At 42.9% G+C, this 20,346-nt stretch overlaps 1 protein-coding gene across 1 annotated transcript in view; it reads right to left on the bottom strand.

Annotated features, from left to right (window-relative positions):
- Positions 1 to 20,346, bottom strand: part of rnf13 (ring finger protein 13) — a 39,428-nt gene that overhangs the window by 18,758 nt on the left and 324 nt on the right. Inside the window, exons 2-4 of the mRNA XM_070960696.1 lie at positions 16,959 to 17,225; positions 16,743 to 16,823; positions 9,072 to 9,194 (exon numbers count right to left, since the gene is read on the bottom strand). Coding sequence (XP_070816797.1) covers positions 9,072 to 9,194; positions 16,743 to 16,823; positions 16,959 to 17,072 — 318 coding nt within the window. The 5' untranslated portion in view covers positions 17,073 to 17,225. The remainder of the gene's footprint in view (positions 1 to 9,071; positions 9,195 to 16,742; positions 16,824 to 16,958; positions 17,226 to 20,346) is intronic.

Here is a 20,346-nt window from a genome sequence, read left to right as displayed (position 1 = left end):
ATCACACTGACAAAACAAGAGGAGCGCTTGATTTGTTGTTAGCATATAAAAAGGCTGTTTGGAGGTCTGTACATGTACACCTCCACTGTGTCAAATTTAAGTACATCAGATACAGCTAAGCCCTGCTCTGCTCCCCTGTTGTTTGGACAGCAGCTCCCAATCAGGACCTCATCCCCACCCCACCGCCATTTAGTTTTCTACCCTCCCATCTACCCTCCACTCATTTCTCCTCCCATCTTCTCATTCACCCTCATGTTTCCTTGCGCTGTCATTCCTCTCTTCTCCCCCACCCATTCTCTCTTCCTCTCCATAAGCTTTCTCCTCCCACCATTCCTTTTATCTCCCCTCCCCTCTTTTCCTCTCCTCTCAGCTCACCTCCCTCTCAAAACTCCCCTTCTTTCACTTCCCTACTTACCTCTTCTCTAAATTTAACCTCTTCCTTCTCTCTTCTCTCTGCCCTCATTACCCTTATTACATTATCCTGACTGCCAACTTGTCCACAAATCTGCCCAGCCCCTCCTCTGATATTTCCACCCTCCCGCCTTAGGTCTTTCTCATCCATTTCCTCCCCCTTCTCCTTCATCCCACCCTCCCATCTCTCTCCTTAGTGTTTCAGAGGAATGCTGCGAAGAGCAGAGCCGGGATTTTAGTTTCAAGGTTCAGACGGCTGATAAGATAAAGAGTTCAATAAAACTGCAAACTGCAGGGAGAGGCTATGCACACAGATAACACAGCAAAGCTACAATTCTGAAACTCTCTTCCGTTTATGACAGAGACAATATCCATACCAAAGGTGTAATAAAGATAACTGTAGCACATCTTCATGGTGCAGCCTTGTCTCAACCTGTTGCTATTCGGTAACAATAAAAACACCTTTTATCTTCCAAATGAATAACTGTATAATAAATGAATAACTGTAACTGTTTTTGTGACAGTGAAGAAAAAAAGAACAGTTCTAGAAAGTGCTACACAAGCGAAACCTCACTTACTTACTTACTTTAACTAAAGTGCTTGTCCAAACTCTGTGTGTGTGTGTGCATATGTAAAATGCAGACTGCGTGTGTGTGTGTGAGATCTCTATAGGTCAAAGGCAGCAGGCTGAGCTGTTCCTTGCCAGAGCGATTTGCAACAGACAAAACAGTACAGAAAAGGACACATGAGATATGGCCTCTCTCTCTCTCTCTCTCTCTCTCTCTCTCTCTCTCTCTCTCTCTCTCTCTCTCTCTCTCTCTCTCTCTCTCTCTCTCTCTCTCTCTCTCTCTCTCTCTCTCTCTCTCTCTCTCTCTCTCTCTCTCTCTCTCTCTCTCTCTCTCTCTCTCTCTCTCACACACACACACACACACACACACACACACACACACACACACACACACACACACACACACACACACACACACACACACACACACACACACACACACACACACACACCAGCTAGTCATACATCCACTCATACCCTGTCATGAGACTGAGTGAGCGCGTGCAGGAAGCTAGATCATTGTATGAATAAAGACTGAGGCCTGCATCCGTGTGTGTGTGTGTGTGTGTGTCTGTGTGTGTGTCTGTGTGTAACTCGGGGGCTGTGAGGTCACTGCAGCACAAACAAGCTGCACAATGAAATGCACTTACAGTAAAGGCAGAGGTAGGAAGCATGGTTAGATGGGAAACTACCAGGCAGAACAAGCGCTGACCAACAGTGAGTGTGCTGGTAAAAGCAAGCTCACACTAAGTAAGCCTCTCTGAGACTCTGAAGCTGACTGGACAGATTAAACTGGGAAACTAAGGTCACAGTGACCACTCCCAACTCATCCAAGACCTTTTCAGGCATGTTTGATTTGTCAGTAATACACTGAAGGAAAAGGAGCAGGGCATTGCTGCACCTAAAGATAAGCTGTGGGACTTTAACCTCCATCTCATTTGCCACGTTTTTCTTTTGTCTTCTTCCCTGGATTCCTGCACAGACATTTCAATTGGATGGATCAGCTGTCAATCGATGGCAAACTGTCATGGACACAGATTACATCACCACATGCACCACATTCAGCTTTCTGCAGTCCACTTCCAGCTCAAATGGATGCAAACTTTAATTTGTGCCGAACAGAAAATTAGAGAGATTAAGCTGCTGCTCATGTGATTACATGCAGTGCTGAAGGTTAAAACATGGGGAAGCAAGTCTGCCTGAATGCTAACACAGGCTCATGGTCTGTGCTCACAAGACCGGTCACAGCCCGCCTCATGTTTGATTTCCATTTCCAAACCATTTTGGCTTTTTTCATTATCAAAGATATCACATCACGTGCAGTGTATTGTTGTATTGGCCTGCTCTAGTTATCAGTCAAACTCGAGTCTGTCAGTGTCACAGTGAACTCTTCTGGTAAATGTTTCAGAATGAGAGAATTGTTTAGTACGAGGCCTAACCTCTGCCCTGTCGCATGAAGTTCACAGCTTCCTGTAATTTATACCAGACCGGACGTTTAGTCTGAGCTGCCTTTTGCCAGGCAGTTTGACAGCAGGACCTGCGTCTCAGATGGGGAATTTTCCACCAGACAAAAAACTGTCCTCGGTCAGCCTTTGGATGTTTTTACACAATACTCTGGTCACCAGCAACACACGGAACAAGGAAGGACCAATTCCTACACTGGTTTATGCTCCATAAAAGCAACTATAATCAATGTTTTTATGACAACAATGTATATAACAATGTGACACTGTGAAGGGGGTTATGAGAGGGTTTATGAGAGAATTACTCCCTGGATCTGCAGCTCCTCTTGGCTTTATGGAGCTTTGTTTGCACATAGCGCAGCATTTAGCAGCTAAAGAGCCAGATTATTTCTTCTGGAGTTGGTAGAGACCAAACAAAGTTAAAACAAGAGTGAACATTGAATTTACATTCATCAAGTGAACACAAAGAAGTCTCCCATTGAATGATAATGTTGCTACATAGCTGCTGGAAGTTTAAATAAGCTACTATTTGCTGACATGTTCACCATATTATCTTAAAAAGGTGATGATATGTTAATGTTATGTTCACACCTTGCCCCAAAGAGGCAAAAAAAAAAGTTAATGCAGGTTTTAGTTAAAGCAAGACCTTTGAAATAAGAAGTATCACCCCACTACAAACTCAAAGAGAAGTTAATAGACGGTTAAATACACTGACGTAAGCAAACAAAACTTATGTCTACATTCAGAAGTACCCAACAGCTTTGTGAGTATCCCAAAAAACATGCCAAGTGCTTTACCGTCCTCATAACAAATTGGCAAAGTTTATGTTTTTCATTCTTCTTCCTTGCCTTTATTGGTGCATTGCAGCATGTCTTGGCATGTTAGCGCCACCTGTTGATCAGTGGAACAGTGTGACGCCATTGGCAGGACTGTGTATTACTGGGAGGTCCCTGAGAGGAACTGGCCACTGGAGAGCTCCCACAAGAACGACATATGTACCTTCACGGCTTTCTTCCAGAGAATGCCAAAGTGATGTAAGCCGGCCAGCGGTCGGTATGAGAACGTCACTTCTGCACAACTTTTTCACTGTTTGTCCATTTGTGGATGTTTGTTCCACTTTTTAAGGCTGCCATTGCAAGCTGTTGTTTATACAGCTAATGTTTTTCACTTCTTTTTTTTTTTTTTAAATGGTGGTTTCCAGCGCTGTATTGGCTCATGTGTTCAGCCAATCAGTGCGCACTTACGACACTCAAAGTTCCTCTTGTGCTGTCCCTCAAAATGGTGTTTTTTAAATGTTAGCAAACTTTAGGAAGTGGTATTGCTGGCTGACTTTACGGAGTCACTTTGTTGACGCTATGACCCTTTTAATTTGTGCAACCATTACCACTACACCATCTTGGCCAGTTGTTCAGCAAAACGTACGTAGGTTCAATTTAAAGTAATGCAACATATCATAATAACTCCAATACATTTCCTTTAAAATCTCTTTTCCAAATCGACCCAGAAACAGCCACACAATCATTCCAATGAAACATAAGAGCAAATATATTAATGGATTAATGGAACTCAATCCAGTACACATCCACAGTTTAATCAATGGAACTAGTGTAAAGAAAAGACAAGAAGAAGGAATCAAAATGAAAACTGAAAACTGAAAAATAATGACAGATAGAGTCAGCAATGAGGGACTGAACGAGTGAACGACAGCAAAAAAAGATAAAGAGAAGAGGGTAACAGCGTGTTTCCACAGGGATTGACGTATCCCAGGACATGTTACGTAAGAGGACATTATGTCTTAATGTATATAGACATGCTGTCTGTGAGTGTGTGTGTTATTGGAGGGCAGCAGGGGGACAGACAGACAGCCTGTAAAGAATTCTGCTAAGAACGAAGGGAGGCACGGAAGGGGTGTTCATAGGAGGGAGTGGGGAGGAAAAGGGTATTGAGTTTCCTGCCCCCCCCCCTCCCAAAAAAGTCAGAAAGGTCACCAATGACCACCCCTCCCACCACCACCTCAAAGAATCCCAGTGTACAGGAAGTGCAAACCCTATCTCTGGAGATTTCATCTCTAAAAGGAACAACCATGGAGAAATGCCTCTGTCTCTTGCTCTCTCTCTCTCTCTCTCTCTCTCTCTCTGTCGCTGTCTCTCTCACACACACACACACAAAGAGCGAGTGTGCCTATTAACACCCCTTCACCCCTCATCTCAAACACTCTCTCAGCATTCAACCTCATCTCTGTTGTGTCATATTGCAACACACACACACACACGCGCGCGCACGCACGCACGCACGCACGCACACACACACACACACACACACACACACACACACACACTCTCTCATACTCCATGGGTGGAGGAGCTATCACTTCACTGTGGGTTAAGTGGGTGAGTGTCCGTTTTTTTGCACATTATGGCCACGGATCCATTAAACCTCTGCACTGTTGCTCACTGGATGCTAATGGCTGTATGGTATAGAGGAGGCTGCAAAGGGGCAGTAAAAGATGTGAGAAAATGGAACAAAACAGCGGGCATGTAGGGGGGTGACACCCCCACGCCACACACATAAACACACAGGCGCACACACGCACACAGAAGTGCCTCGTCTCAGTCAAGATGGAATCTATTATTCCTTTGTTTCCCTGCAGCTTCTGGAGGGAACTGAGCCCGGCTAAGGGGGGGGGGGGGGGGGGTGTGAGTGTGTATGAGGCTCTGTGTGTGTATGTGTGCGTGTGTGACAGGGAGAGGGAGGGATTGGAGGTAGACAGCTGAATGCTAGCAACAAACTGTGTGTGTGCGTGTGTGTGTGCATGCATGAGACAGTGGGAAAGAGAAAAGACAACAGTATGACAATAGGAGAAAAGGGAACTGGGAGAGTGATGGAGAGACAAAAACTGCCAAAGGCAACGAGAGAGACACAGAGGAAGGGGAGGCTGTGTGTGTGTGTGTGTGTGTGTGTGTGTGTGTGTGTGTGTGTGTGTGTGTGTGTGTGTGTGTAAAAGAGACAGAGCAAACTGTTTATATATATATGTGTGTGTCCATGTGATGATGTGTGTAGATATGAGCAATCATTAAGCCACAGACAGAACTCAGACAGCACAGCCAGACTTCACAGACAGACAGACTGTGAGAGTGTGTGTGTGTGTGTGAGAGAGAGAGAGAGAGAGAGAGAGAGAGAGAGAGAGAGAGAGAGAGAGAGAGAGACGGGGGGGCAAATATACACTAGATCAACAGGAGGAAATCAAGGACAGGGGGAGAGGGAAAACAGAGGAAAAACAGAGATTGGAAAAGAGATAAAGAAATCATGAACTGAGACAACCTAACCCAGAAAAGCCACATTTCCTGGTTAAAATAATCTCAATGGGACTACAGGAAGAGTGGCCAGTGACGGAGGCTCTAACATGTACGTGCAGAGGGATGCACAATGTAGAAGCAAACAAGACAAAAAAAAAAAAAAAAAAAGAAATGTTTTTTGGCAGATCATCTGGAAGGGATGAGCGCCCTCTAGGAAAATGCTTTTCAGCTCTCATAACACACCAACTGGTAAACACAACAAAACAACGGCCAAATATTTTGACACTCCAGTCAAATAATTTTAAAGTAAGCAGCTAAAAATGACTGCCTCAACAACTGACCCTGCAATCACTTTTCTCACAAGAGCAGATGGTATGAGGAACGATTTAAAAAAAAAGAAGAAAAAACTTCACACGAAAGCCAAAAGATGACAAACAAACACAGAGAAGAGGTGAAAGGACAAGTAGCACCATCCGCCGTGGGATTCAAGGAAATAACATCTCAATTTCTGCTTTAATTAGAAGAAGAAGTGAAACTCATGAGAAATGTTCAAAGTAAAGTCTCAATCCCACCCACAAAAAAACCCATAAACACCCTTTTTTACCTCTACAGATGCAGATGTTCGATATTCTTAATTCTAATAGTTAGGTCTGAATCTCAAAATCTGCTGGCGAGAAATGTATGAAAGCCTTCACGTGCTCCAAGTTCACACTCCAGACGTCAGCAACAAGAAAATCTGAGTAAACTTCACACCAAAGCTGCTCCTTGGAGGGTTGCAGGAGGTTAAATGGCAAATTTGACATTGTTCAGACAGACGAGTGTGTGTGTGTGTGTGTGTGTGTGTGTGTGTGTGTGTGTGTGTGTGTGTGTATCCACTGTGCGTCTGTCTGACACACAGCTATGTGAAGAGGAGTCTGGTTACACTCCAGCAAAGGGAACACCTCACTGCCCTGTCTGTCAACATGTTTCTGTGTGTGTTTGAGTGTGTGTGTGTGTGTGTGTGTGTGTGTGTGTGTGTGTGTGTGTGATGCAGTAAGGCCTTATAAGGCTGCATGGCTGGTTCAGAGTTACAATAGAGTGGGGAAAAAAGAGCGAGAGGCAGAGACCAACAGAGAGAAAGAAAGTGACTAAAATAGCCTGAAAAAGAGGGAGAGACAGGAAATGTGAGAGTGAATGAACAGAGGGAGCAACCAAGAAGGTGCAGAGGGAAAAGGTAAGACCGAAAAGTATGAGAGGAAGAGACGGAGAGATGGAAAGAGGCAGGGAGAGAAATGCCAAGACGCTGCATGCTTTCCTCTCTTTCACCCCATTACTCATCCCTGGCTCTCGTTTCTCCCCTCATCTCCTCCCTTCTGCGCTCTCCCTTCTATTCTTTCTTCTGTCTTACTCTGTTTAAGATGCGTTTAGGACCCAGGCTGCCTCATGGTGCTTCCTGCATTTGCATGTTTTTTTTTTTTTTGTGCGAAAGTGAATAAATGAGGTGATCAGAACAAAAATGAAAAAAAAAAAACTTCACACTGAATCATTTTACTTCTGGCACAAATCTTCCTTGGGAATGAGCAGAGGGTGCTGCATTAATAATAAAACTCTGTAATTCTCTTGCTTCCAACTTCAATTCAAACCACAAATTTGAAGTTTTTCTAATCACGAACGAAACATAATGTGTCCCCTACTGAAGTATCTGGCAACAGTTCTGCATGTCTGCTGGTCTCTAAGTCTCTACACTCAATATCTTGAAGTTCTGTAAAAAGAAATGTGTCATCAAGGTCTCAAACATCCCTCACAGAAAATACTTTTTGTGCTTTATATCTTGCCATACCATTCCTGGCATTGATTAAAAGCCTCAAACTAATCTCAGTTCATCAAAATTACATATTTAGAGGTTTTTTCAATGAATGAAAAATTCCTCTCATGCCTGGCTTTGATGTAACTCTACACCTTTGGCTTCACTTAGTATGTGTGGATCTATGAATATGCAAATAGCCCCCGCCTCTATTCAAATCCCATCCACCTGCAGCTCGATGACATCATGCATACCTGACCACCTTCATCTCTGCTCATCAAACACACAAACCTCTGCTTGTTTTCGGTAGCTACGGTACACTACACAATGGCAAGTGGTCATATAGGAGTTATTCTGCCGTACGTGTTCAAACTGGAAACGGATTCTGAGGAAGAAGAAGAAGAAGATGAAGAACTGTTCAGGGTCACCAACGAGAGGATGTGTCAGAATGGTAATGTATTTTAAACCCCGCCTGGCCGAAGCTGTGTTTATGAGACTGTCGCTGGTACGCTGCAGTTTCAAAGCAGAAACGCTCAGCCATGACACTGACTGCTTATTTGACTCCTGGTATGTCTTGCAGCACATGGAAAACCCCACATGGACATGCTGACAAGGTTAAAACTTCCTCTTTTAGAGATTTCTTTCTGACATTTACTGGATGGAACTTGCAAAGGCACTGAAACTAGTGCAGCAAATTCAATCTGTATGAAAATGAACAATTGAAATGCTTTCTTCAAAACGGTCAATGGCCCAGGTCACCTTCAAATCCCGGGTTAATCTGTAGCCACTGTGGGTGACTTTGCATGAGATAGTCATTCTTTAACTAAGGTTAGATGCTTTGTTAGAATGCCTTTTTACAAGCGGATCAGTTATACAGGCATTATTTTTTACTCCCCCAGATTTCTCCATCTTTGAGCCGCTTCACTGACTTATTAGGCAAACAGAACTTTTTCACTCCACACGTCTGGCACTACACACGAAACGAGCAGCAGCAGAGAAGAAGAAAATAATGGAGGCAGTAGAGTGGGGAAGGTGCTCTTGCTGGAAACTGTGTTTAGGGAAATGGCCACTTCCTGTTTTCCTGTCCAGACCAGCTGATCTAAGAGCTTCAGTGAAATCAACTCTGAAAGGCCACCATATAAATGCAGCGTGAGGCCTCGAACACGCGGTTAGAGATTTGGCAGCTTGCCCTCATAAATTAACAGCTGCTGAAAGAAATTATGTTTTCAATTACTTCCAGGTATTGCTGTGCAGTAAAGAGGCATTTCCAAAAAACTAGACTTTCACTAAGCAAGTAAACAAGGACTGGAGGCCTGTTAGTGAAATAAAAAAGGGACATAATTCAATGTTGCACATAGTCAGTCAGTGACCTGTTTGGCTATCAGAATAAAAGTGGTTATATTGTGCTTTGCTATGAAGTGAAAACAGTTGTGTTTAGATTAAACTTAGAGATGTCTGTGGTTGATTAAGGGTGTGGCATGGCTTAGTCAGGAAGGACTTTCATCATCATCAACAACAACAACAACAACAACAACAACAACAACAGGTACCTTGATGTCAAAGTTGCAGTCGAAGCGCTTGATGAGGACGATGAAGGAGCCCGTCAAGTTGTCCCTCGGAGGGGGCTCGATGGGCTCGCACGCATTTTCTGGCCGTGCCCCAATCAGGAAGCCCTGCGGGGATGACATCATCAGACATGACGTGGTGAGAGAAACACGAGTGACTTACATCCAAGCTTAAGCAAATGTCATTTATTGGAAGTCAAACAGACCAGGAGGAGTCAGACGAGGAGCCAAAATAAGATATCTATTATTCATAAAACCATTATCTATCCCTACAAAGCAATGACGCAAATGAAATTCATTATGGTACCTAAAAAAGAGCTTTTGTAGGTCTTTTTTCTTCAAACAAGGATCCTCTGCATTCAAACAGTTGTTTTTCAAACCAGCAAACAGATTTTAAAAAGACCAATAATAATGATCTGGCTTCGTATTCATTTGCTTTCACTCTTTCATGCAGATGAGATCATGATGGCTGATAGTTGAGGGACTGTAGACACGTCACAATACATCTCAGTGTGATAAATCACTGTGGTTCCATAGCTGAGATTTTATGTGATTAGATCACAATCCTTTGAAAGATATGATGATGCTGTTTTGTTGATTTCCAGGAGCTGCTCGTATACTGATAAAATGGGTAAACTCAACCCAAAGTCTGAGCAGCGCCATCATTGTTCAACACCACCCCCCACCCCCACTGCACCCAGATCAACAACATCCATCACAAACCACATTGAAAAACAAACTTAAAAAAAAAAAAGATGCTGAGAGGCAGTTCTGCTGCAGCCCCAGATGCATCTCTGAGAAATAAAACATAAATTTAACATGGTAATGCATGCATAATGAATCCAGAACTTTCCACTGGATTGAAGCATATTACTGTCACGCAGAAATGACGCCTTCATGTGATCGTGTGAACACCTGTATGTTTTTTTCGTGGATGCTGGTGTTTTCAGTTTGCCAGGGTCACAGAAAAACTCCCAAGCTTCTATTCCCAATCTCTCTCTCTCTGCTGCTTCCTGTCTTAGTCCAATTTCCGACAACAACTTTTGAAGTGAGTGATGAGAGTGAGATAGCACCGAGAGAGAGAGAGAGAGAGAGAGAGAGAGAGAGAGAGAGAGAGAGAGAGAGAGAGAGAGAGAGAGAGGCTGACAGAGTGATAAACGAGAGGAGAATAAAGGCGGAAAACAGCAAAAGATACAAATATGGAGGCAAAGGGAATCAGAGACCACTGAAATGCAGACAAAAGAGGAAAGCCAGAAAAAAAATGGGTGGAGAAAGACAGAAATAGTAAGGTGAAGACAAAAAGAGGCAGACAGATGGTGAGAAAAGATAAAGAGCAAAGAACCAGAGCAGATAAACGCAGAAGAGATGATGAAAGGCAAATACACGAGAGATGAGGAGGGAGGGACCTGATTCGATATATATTTCTAAACCTCTGCTGCTCTTATGCAAGTGTAACTAACACCACTGTGTGTGTGTGTGTGTGTGTGTGTGTGTGTGTGTGTGTCAGCGGCAGGGTGGTAGACAGGAAGTGTGGACTGCTGTGGGACTCTGGGACTCATCTCTCTCTCTCTCTCTAGCTCTCTCTCTCAGAGTCAGCACTTTTCACGCACACACACGCACACACTTGACTTGCTGTGAGTGAGTCTTGCCAGCTGCCATGCTGACATGCCTCCAAAACAGCAGCTGAGCCGCATATGGAAAATGACCACAGTGACACATCACATTCGCCAGTGAAGCCGAAACACACAGCACAACAGAAGAGACGCACCGGCTGACTGGATGTACTGCCTGGTTACAGTTTAATGTTATTAAGGCTTGATGTACGAAAGGTCAACTTCAGGAATCATCTGTGAAATCTCACATGAGGAGGGGAGGCTTGTGAGGAACCACCCACTGCCTCAGCCGCCGTCACCTCTGGGCACCTCCTCCAGTGCAGCCCTGCCTTGCTGCTAAATGACATCACTGTGCCACTGCCTCACATTCCTCCTCCTGACTTTGAAACAAGTGGTGAGAGCGCCCTCTGCTGGGTGGGAAAAAAACATTGAAAACAAAAATACCTGGCAGAACTGCAGAATGCAGAGGAGAGGATGGAAAAACAGGAAATAACTGAGGATGGAGGAGGAAATCCTGAAAGGAGATAAAATGCTGCCTGTGCAAAGATATCACATTAAATGCCATAAGGCTCATATAACACCACCTTAAACTGATCATATAATTCTACTGTGCTGCCAGACTCCCGCTAGGTAGGAGTAGGTAGTCAGGCCATATGGGGTTTTTTGTTGTATAGCAATCATCCTGTAGTGCCATCTTTACTGCACGTGAGGCTCTGTTGCCTGCAAGTGCCATGACGAATTCATGCCCTCATGTGAGCTGTGAGTATGTTCTGAAAACATCCCCAGAACAAATTCACGTGCATTGATTGTACACTTGGGAAACAAATACACAGAGGGAGGGGGGCAAACTATTAATCAGCTCCCAGAGAACGCTTGCGATAACAAACTAAATTCCCCGTTATTGGTCCATTAGTCAGGGGCCAAGTTGTCAAAGGTTCATCAAGCATGTGATGTTGAAATAGAGAAGTGTTTTAGGTAACGCATTCAGTCATGACCCATGTAGCACAATTAAATTGCAGCGAGTGTCAGAGAAAGACTGAGGTGAGAAGAAAGAAAAAATGGACTCAACATTAAAGGGAGCTGCAGAAAGTGACCCATGGCTACCAGTCTAGCAGTACATCAGCTGATAACAACCAGAGTATTTCTCTTAAAGGGTTGGACAGACTGATTCATGTTGGAGCTCCTATCTGCTGCCATGAGAGGGTCAACAGTCATGGCAGCGAGGGATAGACTGAACAAACCTTTTGCTGTGCAGATATCAATTCAGACACCACAACTGGAGCTATGTTAGGAAACTATGGCCATGACTTGCTGCTGCAACTGAGTCAGCAACCCCATGCGACTGAATGAATGTAACGGATAGTGGAAATACTGAATTTCACAATGACAGTGACAACAGAATTAGATTAATTTCCGCGTCACAGCGTCACCCAATACTCATCTTCAGCCATTTTGAGAGAAGACATAATTTAAATTTTACTTGTTACTACAGCTGGCTTTACTTTGTCTTTTATTTTTAATGTGTAAAGGTAGGTCTGGTGGGACTGCAGAGTGAATTAACTATCAGTTAAAAGCTTAACACTGGAGAATAACATGGTGGGAATCAGAAAAACAAAGGGTTAAAGTTAGACGTGCCTTGCTGCTTCTTTTGGCTCTATTTTAAAGGATTAACTGCAACCTGACCTGAGGTTTTGAAAAGGCAACCGAGTGTCTAACTCTGGGTGTCTGGGTTCCCTTCACCATATGTTGGGGGAGGGGGGGGGGTAAAAACAGCTGAAGAAATCACAGGAGGAAGGAGGGGCGGGGTTCCAAATTACTGCACAGTGATCATACTTAATCCTGCCACTAAAAATCTCACTTGTTTGCAGATTTGCTCAGGGTTCAGATGGAGAGGAAAACAGAGGAATCAATAATAACTAGTTCTAGCCTAACTGGGGCTTCCTGCAAGCAGATTAAACCGTGTGTGACTCCTCATGGAGACTCAACGACGTTCAGATTCCTGCCTAAGCCACTTCAAACCCCCCCCCCCCACCTACCTCAGGCATCACCACAACAGGAAGCAAGTGAAGCTAGAGACATGTGTCAGACACAGACTAACTTTCACACAGCAGTTTCCATCGTTATATTACTAGCTTAAATCATAATATTACCACATTGATTTACAGGGTCCTGAGGCATTAACCCTGACCTTCTTACTCAAACTTATCCCACTGCTGAGCTCAACCTGGACAGAAATGCCAATGAAATGGGATGGCTGCAGTCTAAATGTAAAACAAAAAAATGTGTTTTTTTTTCTGGATCACATTCTAGTGAACAAGAACAAGAAACGCCTGAAACGACCTCATAAAAGGTCATCTGTACAAGAACAGGAATGATCCCTATCTGCAGCTATGATTCAATCATTTCCACACGTTTACCAGATCCAGGCAAAGGACCAGTGAGTCATGAAGATGCATCAAGTACCCATAATAGTGCTCCATCTCCATCACAAACCATTAATGAAAGTGAGACAAACCCTCACATCTTCCTGTCGGAGTCAACATTTCCCCTCCTTCATGTTGACTAAGCAGATGTTTGTGAGCATGTTTAAGACAACTGGTGTGATTCTTTGCTGAAACCAAAAGGAGAAACCATGTTTGTTTGGACCCTCCCAGATGGAGTCATTCTGGAAAAAGATTATTGATATTGCCGTCTCTCCATCTTCACAATGCGATTACATGTTAGAATGTTGTATTTACCGCCCCTCTCGCTCCCCCATCTCCTCTCTTTTTCCTCTGCACAAGCACTAACTCCAAATGTTGCTGATTGGCTGGAATAGTGTTGTGTGGCCCTTCCTTTAATTTCAATACATTTTAGTATGGAAGTACATCCCTGACCCTGAGAACAACATGTGTGATAACATAATCTCTACATCAATCTGCTGATGAAGACTCATGACTATTCAGTCGACCTTTGACCTGAAATTGTTTTGTGTGTTTTACACACTTCGCTAACACAGGCAGACAACTTCATCACTCACAATCAGAGCCGACTGGCAATTTAGAGTCATCACTTCACCTCAACTGCATGGTTTTCAATTGTGGAAGGAAAATGGAGCAACTGGTGGAAACCAAAGAAACCGCAGGGGGAACAAGCAAAAATGCTTGATATAAAAATGCCCACTCAAAGCACGCAGCCTCCTCGTGTGCAATGTGCAAATTTCGCTGAATATGCGATACCCGAGGCAAGATGGAGCATGGGCGGAGTGTTTCCTGCTGCCTCTTTATGCACTCTTCCAACAAACAAAGCAATTTCATTGAAATTCTTCTCTCTAGAGGTAATTGCACAGAGGTTTGTGCAAAACGTGGCATTCACTAACCAACAGGAGGATCCATCCTGCTGTTTCTAAAGAGACTAACTTCAGTCAGCTACTGCATCAGAAGTAGTGATAGTGTTGTAGAAGTCCACAGAATCTGTGCTTTCTGGACAAGCACTCGCAAAGAATTCAGGCTAAACAAAAAGGAATACTTGTAATTTCTCGTATTATATTTTTATTTTTACATATTTTACAGGGTAAAATAGAGGGTGTGCTTCAGAGAGTTTACAAGTGGTCAAAGCCAGGCCTCTTCCACTGCTGCTCCGCCATCCAAGCCACAAAGACTTTCCAAAGGAAACCGAAGCATTTCTTCTCAGACTGTGTCTACAGATCAGTCTATAATTGTGGAAGTGAAAGTGGCAACTAAAATGGTATAAAAGTGCCAAGTGGTGTGTCGAGAATTTGCAGCGAAAACGGGAACAGTTATTTTAAGTTGGGTATCGATTCATGGCCAGTATCATACTGAATTAAAAAAAATCACAACTGGATCTTGTCTACAGTTTATAACCAGGTCCTCTGCCATTACTCTCTCATTTTTAACTCTCCTTTAATGTGAATCTTTAAACAAGCATGCTACAGCACACCACTGCAGAACCTTGATGCTTTACAATCAAAACGTTCTTTTTCTGAGTTTAATTTTAATCAGGCACGTTCTGTTATGCTACATTTTCACTCCACCTTGATCTCCAAACTCAAAATACCAATCGGCACATGTCAGGAAATAAACAAAGCATAACTGTTGCATACTGTGGGTGTACACAGGCCTGCAGTGGCCTTGCGCTGAGACCCCGAGGCAGCTGTAAACAGCCCCTGTTGTGTAAGTGGAAACAGGGAAGGCTCTGTGTGAAGCCGAGCTCCCCGTGGGGAATCCTTCAGAGACAAACAAGCTTGTGCTGCCATGTGATGCCAGAGGTTTCTGCAGGTGTTGTGCAGCTCTAGCACTGCATGGCTACAACATCTGAAGTGAGTTCATTTCATAATTAAATAAGGTCACCAAATTTCCTTTCAATGTACAGTGCGAGTTAACAGCACATGCACATTAGATGTTAAGAAACGACTATAAAGAAACCAGCAGAGTAGCGTGGTAAGCAGTGCTATCACCATTTGACAAACATGGCAAATCTTCAGCTTGCCCAGCAAGACGCTCTTTTCTGCTCCTCCTTAATCTGTGATAATGTAGATATATTCTTACATTAACATCTTGCTGAGTGCAGCTGCAAATCACAGCTGTTGTCTGTAATAGCTCTCCGCCAGACTGAGACAGACGAAGACACAGACAGGGCAGAGGAGGGTAACTGTAAAATGGACAGATTGAGTTTAGCCCTCGGGGACTAGGGCAGCATGTCTGTACAGCACGAGGCCTCTCTGGCCTGGCTAGACAGCAGCAGGACAGCAGAGATGAAAAATAAGACGGAGAGATTAAATGTGAATTCAAGACAGAGAGGGAGAGAGAGACTAAGCCATTTGTCAGCTTTCATAACACAGAATCTTACATAAGATTAATACGCTCTGTCTCTCAAACACTGTATGTGTGTGTGCATGCGTGTGTGTGTGAGTGAGTCTAACCTGGACTTCACAACAGCCTACCTTTGGCGTGGCCTATATCATCAAACATATAGATGTAATACACTAGGGATGTCACAATATAGATTTTTTATTACAGAGTGTATACTAGCAGCTCCGCAGTTAGCGTGCACTGCAATTTGCATGCAGCCCTTTTACTCTATGCCATAATCTCATACAGTTTGGATACCTGCACCCGTCGCTAACTGTGAGCAGGTGAGCGACTTTGTTGAAAATAGGCAGCAACAAAACGGTAAACAGAAACACAGTTTGTCTTCACCTTCACAGTTTTCAAACTTCACAGTGTGAGGTCAATGCTAACAATCATCTCAACCAGGAGCCTTAATTCCTAAAATATACCACAGGCTCATGACGCGACGATGCCAAAATTATGCTGTGGGGCCGCCATAGTGGTGTAATGATTCCAAACATAGCATCCTTAAATTCAGATAAGTGGCAGTAATTACGAGTGTCCACATATACGGTACTTAACCTGCACATGTACACAAACACAGAAAAAGTATTCTCCCATCAGCTTGCTTCTGTTCCCCAAAAGCATTTGTACAACAACAACAGCTGGGCTCTTGACTGTGAGAAACGCCACAATGACCGGCTTAGATAGCAGACATGAATCATCCCTTCTGTTTGTGAGCTTTGTGGATCAAGCAGGGCTGCTGGGTGGGGGATGGCATACAGAAACCTCACAACAACACACATTATTACAATCCTGAATACAGCGCAGTCATGTTTGGGAGCCGTTTCATGACATGTTATTAAACTTTGATGGAGCTCCATTGACGTCCAACCACAGCGTGTAGGAAACTTTGAAGTCCCAAAAAACACTTGATCAATTTCACTAAAAGATCACACGCAGATTTTTGCATTTATACACTGATTATTTTTTGCCCACTTCCTTGTACATTTATCAGCTTTTAATCACAGTCAGAGTCAGCAACATCTTCTTCCTCTTAACCCACAATATATCTGTTTTCATGGTTAAACATTAATTCAGTGGAGATGTAAACATCCCAAAAAAATAATAACAGTAATCAGTCATCATAAAAATCTTGGAAAGATTTGTAAGGACGTGTACTTAAGTCTAGACAGAAATCGGCCTCTACTCACCTTCAGTCCATCGCTGGGTAGCCGATAGCCAAACCGTGCAGGCAGGTCATCAAAGTTCTCTGTTTTGTTGTCAAATGAGTACTGAAAGATTGAAAAATGAAATTTAATCACTTTTGATTCATGTATGTTTCTGCACAGGTGGGGCTGTAAGTGCATTACACTGTTATACTATTGTTGTACGTTTCTATGGACAATCCTACAAGTGTCATTACTCACAGCGGCGATGTCGGCCTCCACAGGCAGCAGGTTGAGGAAGGCGAAGAGCTGAACGGTGAAAATGGTGTAAATCTGTGTGGCCGACAGCATCAGCATTCCCAGGGAGAGCAGCATCTTGGCATCACGTTACAACCCCCAACTGCTATGCCGCTCACTCATAAACACACACAACCATAAATATACACACACACACACACACACACACACAAATGACCATGCACACCGGCCTGCAGCGGAACCCGTACACACCGCCTGTTGTCGTCACACCTAGAACAGACACAAATGTTTGAGTACATGTAAAGCCTTAACTTGCACACACTCATTAAATATTGTTCACATTTCTTAAAATGACAAATCAGATGTACAGGAGTACACAAGCGCCTCAAACTTGCTGTGCAAACATCAGCATTAAAATAACTCTTCTTGCAAGAAGAAAGAGAAGCAAACCAGCAGCATAGTTTAACACAAGCTGTAGGACATTTTATGCTACTACGAGCTGGTTTGCTGTACTTGTCCTCAGAGCAAACTGGTACACATAGCAAAGAGGAATAATGTGATCTTGCACAAGGGGGGGGCATGACATTGACCTGAGATTTAAGGGAAAAACCATACTGTGGCATTGGCACATTGGCTTTTTTTTTTTCGAAGGGAAGCCCGAGGTCAAGGTGAGCTACAACAGAGCAACTTTCACATGCGGGTGTGATGGTGACAGTCATGGTGTGTAGTTTCACATTTGGCTCCGAACACCAGCTTTGTCAAACAGATTTGCTGTAGCAGGATTCAGCTGCCAATGTTGTGGACTATTTCCTGCCACTTTCAGGTGTTTGACTCGTGCTGACTGCTGCAGCAGTGCACTGTCCAAGCCTTGGCCTACTCCAATCCAGCATCTGTTCTTTAGATAATCTCACTCCACATGTGTACGCCCTCTGGGACGCCCATGTGAAGTAGAATTTAGTGGAATTTCAGCTTTTGGGAAACACACAGATCATAACTGCTGATGCTGTATTCAGTCTTCTGCATCAGTGTCAAAAGCAGCATTGATATTTTGAACACTCAACAGTTTGTCAGGAGAAGCTTAAAGACATTAAGCATCGGTAATACTCCTCCCCATTCCTTCCTTTCATTGTTTGATATGTTATTCAGGCAGTCTGGGAAGTGCTACGCTTCTTTTCATTTGAAGAAAATGCCCTGCAAAAGCAATGTACTCTCGATGGAGACCATAGATTTGTCCTTTGAGTAAATTTTCATTAAGCCAGAGCCTGTAGTGTCGGGACTGTCCTGCTGCTAGCTCCTGTGAGGCTTTATATTTGTGTCAGATTCTGAGTTTCTTAACTGAGCTTCAGGCCTAACATCAAAGCATAAGGGGTGCAAGCTCAAAAAGAGGAGGGCAGCATGTGATTAGGTCAGGAGAAACGAATAGCTAAGGGCTTGCCTGGCTTAAGACTACAGAGCTATGCTGTTAAGAAAATGTAGGGAACTAGTGTTTGAGGTTATGGTCTTGGTTTGTTGTGTACATTCTGAAAACAAGGAAGTTTTCTAATTAAATCAATACATCATGAATGTGTGAGAACGGAGCTGGATCTGGACATTAGAGCGCTCCCCTATTTCCTATCTTTTCCATGCCACTGCAATGGCACTATGCGTTAAGTTTATATGAGTGGATTTTACCCATTGCACTGTCGCAGTAATGCTTTGAACAGATGGGGACATCTAAAAAATACAGCTTCAGTAGCACCTGTTCTCATTCATTACTAAACACTACACTGTGTCTGAGCATCTGCGCTCTCCACACTGCTTTAACTCAACTGTCATTTTAGCAAGACATTTTCAGACAAATATGTTCTCTTTCTTCACAAAAAGATTGAAATGAACTTTCACTATCCAAATACTAACTGCCATATCCAATGAAAAGTATAGTTTTATGGCTGAAATAACAAAATGATGCATTATTCTATTATGCATATTCTAATAATGAAACTGTTCCAAAACTGATAATCACATTGATATATCTTTCAGCTAAATACCATCAATCATAAAATCACACCTGCTTTATCTGTCCAATCTGCACAATTCACCTTAAAAAGTACTGAGATCCAATTTTAAGCCCTAATCACATCTGTGCCAAACGGCAGTGACGCTTCATTATGTAACTGTCATTTCTTACTGTTCTCCTAATGCTGCTGATGCTATTGCCCACAAAGCAAGGTCCTAGATAGTGGACACCTCCAGTAAAGTACGCTGTTCTATGAGCACACTGCCAAAGTACTCAATTGAGATTTAAAAAATAGGAAGCCATCTAATCATCATCACCATCAGAGTGTTTGGAGAGAAAGTGGTGGGAGAAAAAATGTGTATGCTGAAGTCAAATTTTAATCCAAGTCTTAATATGCATCTCAAATTACACAAAGATGATAACTAGATATGGGCGACAAAATGAACATATCTATGACAACATCCCAAAATTCAGACATTATCACTGTATCAAAATACACAAGGGAGAGAGTCAAATAAATGTTAAATGAAGTGATATGGCTGATATATATAAGTAAATGTTATTTTTATTGAAATACTGATATATTGCAATGCAGGAAATTTAACTGAACTGTTTATACACAAAGTTACATGATGGTGATTTCTGTTTTTGGTATAATTAAACACCTGTTACATGAAGACACTTCATGATTTTGATGCAAAACCCCTCTGAATGCAATAATGCATAAAACAGTCCTGCCCTCTGATTTGTAATATTACAAGGAGAGCTGTACTGTGTTACTGATACATCAATCAGCATTTCATAGCAGAACTGTAGAGGGTTACAAGGAGTCTTTGAAAGGCGGTTGTTTTTTTTTAATGGTCTGCAGGGTGTTACTGAGCTAACATCTGTGGCTTAAATGCTAATTCTAAAAAAAAAAAAAAGAAAAAAAGAAAAAAAAAAGAATTATTACATGAGTGGCGCGATCTTTATGGCAGGACAGCCAGAGACATTCCTCTAAAACTGGCTTTAAAGATGTTCTTCATGTCCAAAGGGGAAGTGAAAGCAGCATCACTCATGACAGCTGGAAGCAGATGATGACTAAACATCAGACAGAAATCACACTTCGCTAGCGAACCCCGTGAGGTCATGGTGAGATGGCTAAATTCACAAAGGAGTGTGACTGGGGGATAAAACAGCAAATGACAAAACATGCTGCCAGCAATGGCAAAACATCAGACAATCGCGTTAAACATTGAACCCCAAATTTAGGGGAATAATGCTGAGTTTGGACGCCAGGTTTTTGATTTGTTTGCTTGTTTTTAGTTTTTGACAAATGCGCCGTTAAACAGTAGCGTGAATGTCAAGCAATATGAGTTAAATGCAGTTGTTTGGGTACAGTTGTACACATAAATA

Source organism: Chaetodon trifascialis, chromosome 4, assembly GCF_039877785.1.
Source record: "Chaetodon trifascialis isolate fChaTrf1 chromosome 4, fChaTrf1.hap1, whole genome shotgun sequence".
Classification (NCBI taxonomy): Eukaryota; Metazoa; Chordata; class Actinopteri; order Chaetodontiformes; family Chaetodontidae; genus Chaetodon; species Chaetodon trifascialis.
This window is presented reverse-complemented; position numbering and strand designations above follow the sequence as displayed.